This window comes from Pelophylax lessonae (genome assembly GCF_965119305.1).
Source record: "Pelophylax lessonae genome assembly, chromosome: 2".
Classification (NCBI taxonomy): Eukaryota; Metazoa; Chordata; class Amphibia; order Anura; family Ranidae; genus Pelophylax; species Pelophylax lessonae.
The window spans coordinates 512,812,574-512,824,859 of record NC_138769.1 but is presented as its reverse complement, the minus strand read 5'-3'; the positions used below and the strand labels follow the sequence as shown (position 1 = coordinate 512,824,859).

The 12,286-nt window shown below is 45.4% G+C and overlaps 1 protein-coding gene across 1 annotated transcript in view; it reads right to left on the bottom strand.

The window, feature by feature from the left end:
- Positions 1-262: 262 nt before the first annotated feature.
- Positions 263-12,286, bottom strand: part of COMMD6 (COMM domain containing 6) — a 41,504-nt gene continuing 29,480 nt past the window's right edge. The window contains exons 6-7 of the mRNA XM_082247422.1: positions 11,909-12,061; positions 263-381 (exon numbers count right to left, since the gene is read on the bottom strand). Coding sequence (XP_082103548.1) covers positions 331-381; positions 11,909-12,061 — 204 coding nt within the window. The 3' untranslated portion in view covers positions 263-330. The remainder of the gene's footprint in view (positions 382-11,908; positions 12,062-12,286) is intronic.

Sequence of the window (12,286 nt, the reverse complement as noted above, 5' to 3'; positions counted from 1 at the left end):
GTGCGTAGAAGAGAGCACTCAATTAAGCTCTTTACGGTTTGTAAGGAAAAAAATAATAATAGTACAATAAAAAAAAAAAAAAACATTTCCTAAGAGATCTGTACAAGAAACAAGGAAATGTTCAAATATCTGATTACAGACTGATAAATTATCTGTTGCTTGAAGTGTCTTATACACGTATATGTGGAGAACTTGGTCATCACTGAGCTAATTTCCTGTCAAATTCTTGCACTCAAAATGATAGCTAGAAATAAGGTCCATTATTATGAATAATCCAAGTGAAGGCATTTTTTTCTGTAGTTACAAGATGTCAGATTCTTGCTGTTCCTTTTAAACAGTTTCCAAAGCTGCAGACATCTCTTTAAATTGTTTGTGAAAATTCTAAAAATAAAAAAAAATAAAAGTTTATTGGTTAAATATTCAAAAGTTCATTTAAGTTTGACATGTAAAGATGATCCAATCGGTTCACAAAAAAAATTAGATTTCTCTTTCATTCATAGATGGACACAGCTCCTATTATTCATAACCATTGGGTTATACTGCCCTATACAGGAGTAGGACACTAGGCAGAAAATAATTATGGCTACACCCATGGGCAGTCCCAGGGGGTATACTCCCTCTCTCTGCTATAGCCACTCAGTTTTTTTTTCTGCCTGGTCAGGAGTAAGGACTCATTTCCTTGCTGGGATCTTTGGTCCTGGCAAAAATGTTTTAGATAGAAATTTTTTCTTGCTCCTGGATTTTTTCCTGTGAGATCTACAATCAGCTGCTGGACTGGGCGACGGGCTGGATAATCTAGAACCAGTGGTCACCCCAGTCCGGGCAGCGAGTGCGCGCAGACCTGAGCTCGGCAGCGACATGGCCCCACTGGACGGGGGCTGGCCTGCGAGTTAAACGCCCCGCGAGGTTGCAGCGCCCCCCCCCCATTTAGTTGGAGAGAGGTTCTGTCTGGAGCAGTGCCTACCTGGTTCCCGGTATGGTGAGTAGCTTTCCCCCCTCTCCCCCTGGAGGGTTTTGGGGTGAACGTGCGCCCCTCCTTGGGATGGTAGGACCCCCAAGTTCCGCTCCTTCCCGCAGGCACCCCCCCTACCAAGTCCCTCATCCTGCTCCCTCCCTCCACATTGGGGCTATTTGGGTGGTCTGGCCACTTTCCTGGGATGGGGGGGGCTGGCTAACTGGCGATGGGGGGGGGGTGCGCTGGCGGCGACTGGACGATAGATTAGCAGGGAGGGGGGTGCCCCTTCCAGCCTCCCCCCCCCTAACCTGCCTGGGTCTGGTCTCCTTCCTGGGCTCTGTAAGCCACGCAGAGCTGCCATTTTGTTGTAGCCTGTGTGTTTCTATACACGGCGGCCATTTTCTTGCGGTTTGCTATTATACATAGCAGCGACCATGACAGTGGAGTCCTGTGGGCAGCGATTTCGGTGGTGGGAGCCCTTCCTCATCCCCTGGTGCTGACTCCTGGATCATTTTACTTCCCGATCGCCGCACGTGTAGAGCAGATTCTACTGGTGGCTGCAAGTGCCTGTTTCGGTGGGTGGCGAGTCTGGTGGGGTCCTCTCCTTTTCTGCTGAGGATCGCTTGGTGCTTTGTGCCTGGCGACTGGGGGGTTGTCCCTTAGCAGTGCTTTACAGTTTTTGTGGGGGCCCCCTGATGACTCATGGAGTCTTTGGAGCACATTTATCCACCTGATCCCCTCTCTGAGGCTGTTGGGCCCTCCGGGTCCCAACCATTCATCCATGCACTGACGGCGGTCCTGGAGTCCTTTATGTTCCAGGTGGACGTAGCTTGTGGGCGACGGGCTAGCAAAAAGCGCCCCCGCCTCATCTGTCCATTCAGATCCTGAATCTTATTTGGCCACCGCGAACGTAGGTCACTCTGCTGGGTCTGCAACCAGGTGCCTGGACTCCTCTGACAGGGAGGATGATTACTCCACATCTGCAACCGTGCAGGAAAAGGCGCTGGTGGATGCACTGATTGTATCTGTGTGTGAGACCCTGAAGATGGAGGACGCAGCTGAAGCTGCGAAGAAGGCACAGGTGCCCTTTGGCACTCACAAGCCATCCAAAGTGGCAAAGGAGTTTCCTTTCCCTGCCTATTTTGACAGAATTGTCGCTAAAGTGTGGGGACGACCAAAGCGTCCCTATGGGGTCCCTAAGCATTACCCCTAGGAGGAGTCCCTCCTTACGAAGTGGACTGTGCCACCTGTGGTGGACCCTCCAGTTTCCAGAATAAACAAGGCAACCATAATTCCGGTTGAGGAGTCCCCGGCCTTTAAGGATCCAGCTGACCGGAAGTCGGAGGCTGCGGCCCGCATGTAGACTCTGGCTCGTTCGGCAATGAGGCCGGTAATCACCATTACCCTAGTGTCGTAAACTCTGACCGAGTGGGCTAAGTTCCTACACCATGACCTGGAGGGAGGGGGAGGGGGCGGGGAACAGCTCCCCACTGCCTTTGTCAAGCAGGTGGACCAGCTGGTCCAGGGGCTGCAGTTCATCTGCGATGCCTCTGTTTTGGCAGTGGTCCTTCGGCATGTTTTTTGGCTCAAATGCTGGTCTTCGGATCAGACTTCAAAAAAGGCCTTGACTGAGCTTCCTTTTCAAGGAGATCACCTGTTCGGAGCTACCCTGGATGGCATTGTTAAAGGTCTCATGGTGTGGGGAGTAATTTTCTTCCGCAGGCTACTAAGGGCAAGGACCCTCCTTGTAGATGTGGACCCTCCTACTCGGCTCATAAGAAGTTTTTTTGTCCTTTAGAGTCGACTGACAAGGGCTCGAAGCCTTTCAGGGCCTCTTTTGGAGGAACCAAACTAACCTGGTCTGGAGGGCCAAGATCAGGGTTCTCCAGACCCGGAGACAAGGCTCCTTCTGCATGAAGGTGCGGCCTCACCCATATTGGGGGTAGGGGGACGTCTTTGCTGGTTTCCCGGACCTGTGAACTTCCCCTGTGCAAGACAAGTGGGTCCACAAAGTCGGGCTATAAGATTGAGTTTCGTTCTTGTACCCCGGCATAGTTTTTTCTTTCCAACTTGCACCTGTCCCCAGACCGCTTACACCTTTTTGGGGCGGTAAAAGACCTGTTCCTTCAAGGGGTAATTGTCCTGGTTCCGACCTCGGAATGTTTTCAGATTTTTTACTTAAACCTGTTCACGGTTCCCACTAAGGAAGGCAAAGCGCGTCCAATCCTGGACCTCAAGGCGCTAAAACTGCTTTGTGCAGGTACAGAAGTTCAGAATGGAGTCCATTCGAATGGTGCTGGCATCCCTCCCTCAGGGGGATTTCCTCGCCTCCATCGATATCAAGGATGCCCACCTTCACATTTCAATAGGTGCCATTCACCAGCGTTTTCTCAGTTTTGCTGTGGGAGATGAGCATTATCAGTTTGTGGCGTTACCTTTTGGTCTCGCATCTGCTCCTCGGGTCTTCACAAAAGTGTTAGCCCCGATGCTAGCTTTGCTACGCCAACAGGGGATTGCGGTACTGGGCTACTTGGACAATCTCCTTCTGGGAGAGCAGTCTCCCTCTGCTCTGGTGGAGAACCTGGAGATCCCAATAGGAACACTGCGGGAGTTCGGCTGGATTCTGAACTTATCAGAAGTCTGATCTGGTTCAGTCTACAAAGCTGGACTATCTGGGCCTGACTCTGGACTCTGCCTTAGCCAGAGTGCTCCTTCCTCTGGACAAACTCCAGAAATTGCAGGCTGCAATTCGCCTCCTGCTGTCTAATAAATGGTCATCCGTCCAGATTTGTGTGCGGGTGCTGGGCCTGATGGTGTCTACCTTTTGAGGCAGTTCTGTTTGCACAGTTCCATACGAGGTCCCTGCAAAGGGAAATTCTGACCAAATGGGACAAGACTCTGCAGTCTCTGGACAATCAGATCCGGCTGAGTCAGGGCATGAATGAGTTCCTGATATGGTGGCTTCGTTCTCCTGCGCTTCAGCTGGGAAATTCCTTCCTCACCTCTTATTGGACAGTGGTCACCACAGATGCCAGCCTGTCCGGTTGGGGAGGAGTCCTCGGCAAGTATTCTGCTCAGGGGATCTAGACGCTGGAAGAGTCCAGACTCCCAATCAATGTCTTGGAACTCTGAATGATCAGACTGTGTCTGGATCATTGGATGGATCGTCTTCAGGGTTGTCCAGTGAGCATTCATCACAGCATCGGTCAATGCCACAGCTGTGGCTTATGTTAAACGCCAAGGGGGCACAAGAAGTGTCCAGGCGGCTCTGGAGGTAGCCAGCATTCTAAAGGTGGGCAGAACAATTCCTTCACACAGACTGACAGACCCAACCAGGACAGGGGCTTTTGGAGGGGATTGCAGGGTAGCCTTTTGCCTACTGACTATGGGCCCTGGCTTTTGAGGGGGCTCTATTCTTTGGGAGGTGTGTTACCTGTGGGACCTTTTTGGAGGGGTTTTGTTTCAGAGTCGGGGCCATGTCTCTCCTAAACACACAGACTCTGGGAAGGAACTCAGGACCGGGATACAGATTTGGGGCCCCTGTGTTTTGTTGGGGTATGGAATCAACAGTCTAAGCTTGTCTTGACTGCTTCAAGCCCCTCCTAGACTTAGAGACTCACAGCAGAAGATTATAATCAGTTGAAACAACCTGATGCTGGGGTCTCCCCCTGCTTTGTGTAAATCTGTTTATGAAGGTGTCTTTCTTTCATTGTATAATTCCCATTGTGACTCATAGGTGTGAATTCCCATTGTTAATTGAGGCACCTACTATTTCTGTCCGCTAATCCTCTTGGAGATGTGATTAGTATTGTGTCCACTTTACCTTGTTGCCGAACCATTGTGGGATGTTTAGGTTAGCTGTTCTGACATTGCTGTTTAAAGTTTACATTGTTTAGAATAATGTGATAAAGCCCTTATTGGATTTTGTGTGGTATAAATTCCATGTGAGCTTTCAATAAAGAGTTCCATTTTGCACCTAAGCTAGTGTCGTCTAGTTTTTGGGTGCAATTCCAGGTTTCAAAGTGGAGGCACCCAGGCGGGATGCCAGACGGTCTGTCATACAGACCATTCACAACGCGTCTTGGTAGCCAGTGGAAACACAAGGCAACATGTTATACACAGAGGGGTTTATTTACTAAACTTGGGAGAGTGCAAAATCTGATGTAGCTCTGGATAGAAACCAATCAGCTTCTAGGTTTTATTATCAAAGCTTAACTGAACAAGCTAAAAGGTAAATGCTGATTGGCTACAATGCACAGCTGCACCAGATTTTGCACTCTCCAGTTTTAGTAAATAAACCCCAATATGGTGTAATTCTCTGTACTAGCACAGTACAATACACCTGCAGAAAATTAAAAATATAACACTGTGTTTCTGTTTTTCAATGTGTTTAAAAAGGAACTAAGCTCTGGAAGAGATGCCCAAAAAAGGCAAGAAGGCAAAGAACTAGTTTTTATTTTTGCATGCGATTACTGCAGGTGGCTATAGCCGCTAGCAGTAATCATTGTGTTCTGCCGACAGGGATGGCTTCCTAGCATCCCTGCCAGCATAACACAATAGTGTCACAAGAGGGATTCCCCCATCAACACTGACTGGGTTGATAGGGGGAAACACGAAAGGAATATTGCATAATCAATGGCTTGCTTTAGAGACACACTGCAGATATACAGCTATTAGGCTGCAGACCCAGGAATGCCTAGGCACCCACACATACCAGGAAGTGCCCTGCTATTTTTCAGGAGGAATTCCAGAACTGCTTAGGCAAAACTAATGTTTCAATAGGTTACCGATAACATAGCAAATCTCCACTTTTTTTGTTAAATTACACTTTAAGGTGTGCTGCTAGCACATTCAAAATGAATGGCCTGCCTTAACATAATGTACATCAGGGCAGGGTAAGAGCCGGTTCACATTTGTGTGGCTGCGGCGTTCGCATGTAAAGTCGGAGCGCACTGCTCCTTCATTACATGCGATCGGCTGTGCGGTGCGAGTTTAGCCATACACTTTGTATGGCTAAATTCGCACCGCACCCGCAGCAAACACGCTCAGGACCCTTTTTGGCAGCCGCATCAGGATCGGATCGCACAGCGGTTCACACTTGTGCGATCCGATCCTGTGTGAACTGCAAGATCACACTGCGATATGCGATCAAACTGGGGGTGTTGTTAAGATTACATTAACACCCCCAGCGTATCGCATATGGCAGTGTGAACTGCCGGGGGTGCGTTTGCGATGCGGGAACAGGCTGCGGATTCGCAGCCTTCCCGCATCGCATAAGTGTGAACCGGGGCTAATATGTCACATTAAAAAAATACATAAAGTAATTGGGGCTCTAAAGTACCACTTCACTGCATGCCATGCCTGCAATGTAAGCCCTCTTAGACTTGTATAGGATGGTCTTCCAAGCACTTTCAGACTTGAAATACAGCCCTATAGAAGTCTTTTAGGGCTCACTGCAAAAGTGTGACCAGCAGGGAAGAGCATTTTAGGCAATAGAGGTAGAAGACAAGAAGCAGGGCTACAGTGGTTTTGTTGAGGTAAGTTAACGGCTGGGGTGGGGGCTTTAAAGAGGTCTTATGCCCAAAACTAGAAATGTATTATATTGCAGCTTACCAATCATTAGATGTGGTGGCTGTATTTGTTTTCTTTTCTTAGGCCTTTCACCCACTTTTTTCTCTTGGTGATTTGGCCAGTTACACACCTCCTGTATTAGAGTGCACCCACTCTGGATGAAGCAGCACAAGGGGCACGCTGGGAACGCATAATTTTGGATAAAATGAGAATCACAATTTTTTTTGCTTAGAATAAAGCTTACGATTCTCTGCGTAACATCATCTTTTACATTATACAAAAAAATTGGGCCAACTTAACTATTTCGTTTTTTTTAAAATTCATTAAAGTGTATTTTTACCCAAAAAAACAGAGTTTAAAAGACCTTTGTGCAAATACAGTGTGACATAAAAGATTGCACGATCAGCATTTTTTTCTCTAGGGTCTCTGCTAAAAAATATATATGTTTGGGGGTTATAAGTATTTTTCAAGCAAAAAAATACTGATTTTAACTTGTAAGCAAAAAGTGTCAGAAAAAGGCCCCAGGTTCACACTATAGCGATGACAGCCATCGCATGGGATTCTGAAAATCCCATGCGATGTCTGTGCGATACGAATTTAGCCATACAGATTGTATGGCTGAATTCGCATCCGATTCGGACTGAACACGCACAGGACCCTTTTTTGGGTCCGCAGCAGAATCGGTTTGCATGGTGGTTCACACCAATGTGATCCGATTCATGTCCGAACTGTCAGTTTGCACTGCGATATGCGAACTGATCTGGGTGGTGTCGTTAACTTTGTATTGACACCCCCAGAGAGTGCCTGTGATTTTAATGTGATGCGGGAGCCAGCAGTGGATTCACAGGGTTCCCGTATTGCATATGTGTGAACCGAGCCTTACAGACGGAAAAACATAAGAACAAGTTAAAATCTGTATTTTTAGCTAGAAAATTGCTTAGAACCCCCAAAACACTAATATATATATATATATATATATATATATATATATATATATACAGGTCCCTCTCAGAAAATTAGCATATTGTGATAAAGTTCATTATTCTCTGTAATGTACTGATAAACATTAGACTTTCATATATTTTAGATTCATTACACCCAACTGAAGTAGTGCAAGCCTTTTATTGTTTTAATATTGATGATTTTGGCATACAGCTCATGAAAAACCAAAATTCCTATTTCAAAAAATTAGCATATTTCATCCGACCAATAAAAAAAAAGTGTTTTTAATACAAAAAAAGTCAACCTTCAAATAATTATGTTCAGTTATGCACTCAATACTTGGTCGGGAATCCTTTTGCAGAAATGACTGCTTCAATGCGGCGTGGCATGGAGGCAATCAGCCTGTGGCACTGCTGAGGTGTTACGGAGGCCCAGGATGCTTCGATAGCGGCCTTGAGCTCATCCAGAGTGTTGGGTCTTGCGTCTCTCAACTTTCTCTTCACAACATCCCACAGATTCTCTATGGGGTTCAGGTCAGGAGAGTTGGCAGGCCAATTGAGCACAGTAATACCATGGTCAGTAAACCATTTACCAGTGGTTTTGGCACTGTGAGCAGGTGCCAGGTCGTGCTGAAAAATGAAATCTTCATCTCCATAAAGCTTTTCAGCAGATGGAAGCATGAAGTGCTCCAAAATCTCCTGATAGCTAGCTGCATTAACCCTGCCCTTAATAAAACACAGTGGACCAACACCAGCAGCTGACATGGCACCCCAGACCATCACTGACTGTGGGTACTTGACACTGGACTTCAGGCATTTCCCTCTCCCCAGTCTTCCTCCAGACTCTGGCACCTTGATTTCCGAATGACATGCAAAATTTGCTTTCATCCGAAAAAAGTACTTTGGATCACTGAGCAACAGTCCAGTGCTGCTTCTCTGTAGCCCAGGTCAGGCGCTTCTGCCGCTGTTTCTGGTTCAAAAGTGGCTTGACCTGGGGAATGCGGCATCTGTAGCCCATTTCCTGCACACGCCTGTACACGGTGGCTCTAGATGTTTCTACTCCAGACTCAGTCCACTGCTTCCGCAGGTCCCCCAAGGTCTGGAATCGGTCCTTCTCCACAATCTTCCTCAGGGTCCGGTCACCTCTTCTCGTTGTGCAGCGTTTTCTGCCACACTTTTTCCTTCCCACAGACTTCCCACTGAGGTGCCTTGATACAGCACTCTGGGAACAGCCTATTTGTTCAGAAATTTCTTTCTGTGTCTTACCCTCTTGCTTGAGGGTGTCAATGATGGCCTTCTGGACAGCAGTCAGGTCGGCAGTCTTACCCATGATTGCGGTTTTGAGTAATGAACCAGGCTGGGAGTTTTTAAAAGCCTCAGGAATCTTTTGCAGGTGTTTAAATGTAATTAGTTGATTCAGGTGATTAGGTTAATAGCTCGTTTAGAGAACCTTTTCATGATATGCTAATTTTTTGAGATAGGAATTTTGGGTTTTCATGAGCTGTTTGCCAAAATCATCAATATTAAAACAATAAAAGGCTTGCACTACTTCAGTTGTGTGTAATGAATCTAAAATATATGAAAGTCTAATGTTTATCAGTACATTACAGAAAATAATGAACTTTATCACAATATGCTAATTTTTTGAGAGGGACCTGTATATATATATATATATATTTAGCAAAAGACTCTGGAGAATAAAATGGCGGTCGTTGCAATATTTTTTGTCAGCCAGTATTTGCGCAGCAGTCTTTCAAATGCCATTTTTTTGGGAAAAAAATAAATTTCACTGCATTTAAACAAAACTGAACAGTAAAGATAGCCCATTTTTTTTTTATATATTGTGAAAGATGATGTCACGCAGAGTAAATAGATACCCAACAGGTTACAGTTTAAAATTGCGCACACCCGCGGAATGGCGACAAACTACGGTACATAAAAATCTCCATAGGCGACGCTTTAAAAATTTTTTTACGGTTACCAGTTTAGAGTTACAGAGTAGCGACTTACATATGCGTTTTTCTTTCACGCGCAAGCTCACGGCGATGATTTAAAAAAAATTTTCCCCTATTTTTTTTTAAATTTTAGCACAGTTTTAAAAAAAAAAAAATCTGATCACTTTTATGGCTGTCACAAGCAATGTAAACATCCCTTGTGACAGTAATGGGCAGTGAAAGGTACTCTTTATGGAGGAATTGGGGGTCTAAAAAACCCCAAACCCCTCCACTACACTTCCATGTATTCAAAATGACGAAATCTGCATTTTTGAATACTGACAGTTCTTTTAAATTTGGCGCCTTTAGCCACCGAGAAACCCTGATGTGACGTCATCATGCCGCTTCTGGGTCACTACATTGAAGACCCGATCAAAGCCGAATTTGGCTTGGATTGGGAATCCAACCAGCTGGCAGGTGTGACGGCTGATTGCTTGGGTCTCCTGGTGGGACTGGAGACCTGGGCAGAGCCGCGGAAGGTGGCGGGGGGCGTCCCCTCTCGGTCGCTGGGATAACGACCGACTGCCTCCCGAGCCCCGGGGGCTATTATCACCTGAAAGCCCACAGCCGGCTCTAATAAAAAAATGGTACCAGGATGATGCCTCTAGCTGCAGGCATCATCCCGGTACAACCACTTCTCTGAGCCGATGTAGGGCTACGTCGATTTGTGGGAAGTGGTTAATAAGGCTTACCTGTAGGCACTGTAAATATCTCCTAAACTTGCACCGTTTAGGAGAATTTTACATTGCATGCGCTCTGAAGAAATGGCTGCTCGTTTCTTCACAACCCTGTGCCGTGACCGGGAGTTGCGTCATGCGGCTCCAGCCAGTAATACAGCCGAAGTCCGCAGACCTGGAAGGAAGACGGGCGAAGAGGGATGCGGCCGTTAGTGGGGACAACGCGGGCTTGGTTTGCAGGTAAGTGTCGCATAATGTGCTAGTATGCAAAACATAATAGCACATTATGCATTTACTTTGCAGGGAAGAAAAAAAAAAAAGAAAAAAAGGAAGACTTCCTCTTTAAGCCAAGCTCCACCTAATACTTTAGAAATAGTTATAGTAAACAGATTCTTTCCTTTTGGGACAAAGTTTACATAAATAAATAAAAGCTGATAATTGTAAGCATCCTGTCAGTGGTAAATGGTTTGTCTCATCCCTGTAACTGATCTATCTGGATGAGAGCTTGGCATTTTGAAAAATAAACAACAACAGACGTACTGGATCACCAGAGGAAAATAGAAGAATGCTAAAACAAAAAAAAGGAAGGCAAACGAATGCAGCCATCACATGAAAGTTTGGCCACATCTTGGAGTATGCCGTCCAGGTCTGGTCTCCCGTCCTAGGGAAAGATGTGCTGGAACTGAAGAGAGTCCAGAGAGGGGTAACAAAACGAATAAATGGGCTTGAGGACCTCAGTTATGAAGAAACAATTACAAACATTAAGATTATTCTCCCTGGAGAAGAGATGCTGAAAAGGGGATATGATAGCGATATACAAATATTGTAATGGCGATTTCAGCATTAGGAGAAAACTATTCAGTCTCAGGTCATTCAGAAAGACACGTGGCCACTCAATGAAGTTGGATGAGAAGCGGTATAACCTTAAACAGCATAGCGGGTTCTTTACTGTCAGAGCAGTAAGGATGTGGAACTCTCTTGATTAATTAATGGTTTAGGTGGGAAGTGTTGATAATTTCAAAAAACTCTTAGATGGGCATCCTATTGAACAATAATATACAAGAATATGGGGAGTGACAGGGACATAAACACACACACACACACACACACCCATACAGGTTGGTGTCTTTATTCAACCTTTCAAACCATGTAAGAATTGGTTAGCTACAATATAATAAAATGTTTGCTTTTGGGTTTAAAGGATAGGCCCACTTTTGGAACATGTTACATATTCCATCCATATTTAGGTTCTAGCTCCCGCCTCCTCTACCCCCTCCATTCCCCCCCCCCCTTCATGTGATAGCGGGCAGGGGATCTTCTCCCTGAAACCGCTAGCAGAATTAAAAACAGTGCAGCCGTGTGGACACAGTTCTGTGAATGAATGAACGAACTACATTGTAGTTCTCAATGAACTGGGAGGGCACTGGTGAGCATCCTCTTAGTTCTTTGATTCTTCCTGCAATTCAGTAACTATGTGCCCATCTGCGATCTGCTGACCAAGTGACTAAGAAAGTACTGAAACCATAAACACAGTCAATTAGTATTTTCAAAAGGAAATCAGCAATGGCAGAATACAATTCTGTCCTATGAAAAGTTTACTTTAAGCTATTAAAATTGCAAACTGAATTCTTTATATGATGGAAACCTCAAGTGACCGAAGAGCAGCTGTGTCCATTTTGCTTCCCAAATTTTTGAAAAGGTAGAATAACAAACTGAAATTTTATTCCAAGAAAAAAAAAAAAAAAAATGTCAGCAGTAACTTTCACTAACCTGAAATTCAGCAATCGACATCTCGAAGACTTTATTTGTAACCTGACCAGAAGAATCTGCCACCTTTAATGACACGGTCACATATGGATGATTCAAGGATCGGCAGTTGTCTGAACTAACTGCCATTCCAATTTTCCACTGAAAATCTACAAGCTGTAAAAATAAAGAAACACAAGATAGATGAGCAACAATCAGTTAATCTCTCTTTTTTCCATTAAAGATCTAAAACAACGAGGAATCCTCTTAAGGTGGGTTCACAGCTGTCAGTTTAACTTTCTGTGGTGCACCCCGACCCACGTGTTTCAGTTACCCTCAATGCACAGTAATGCACTACTGTGTGTTGTGATTTACTGCACCAGAAAAAAATGGTGTAAATGA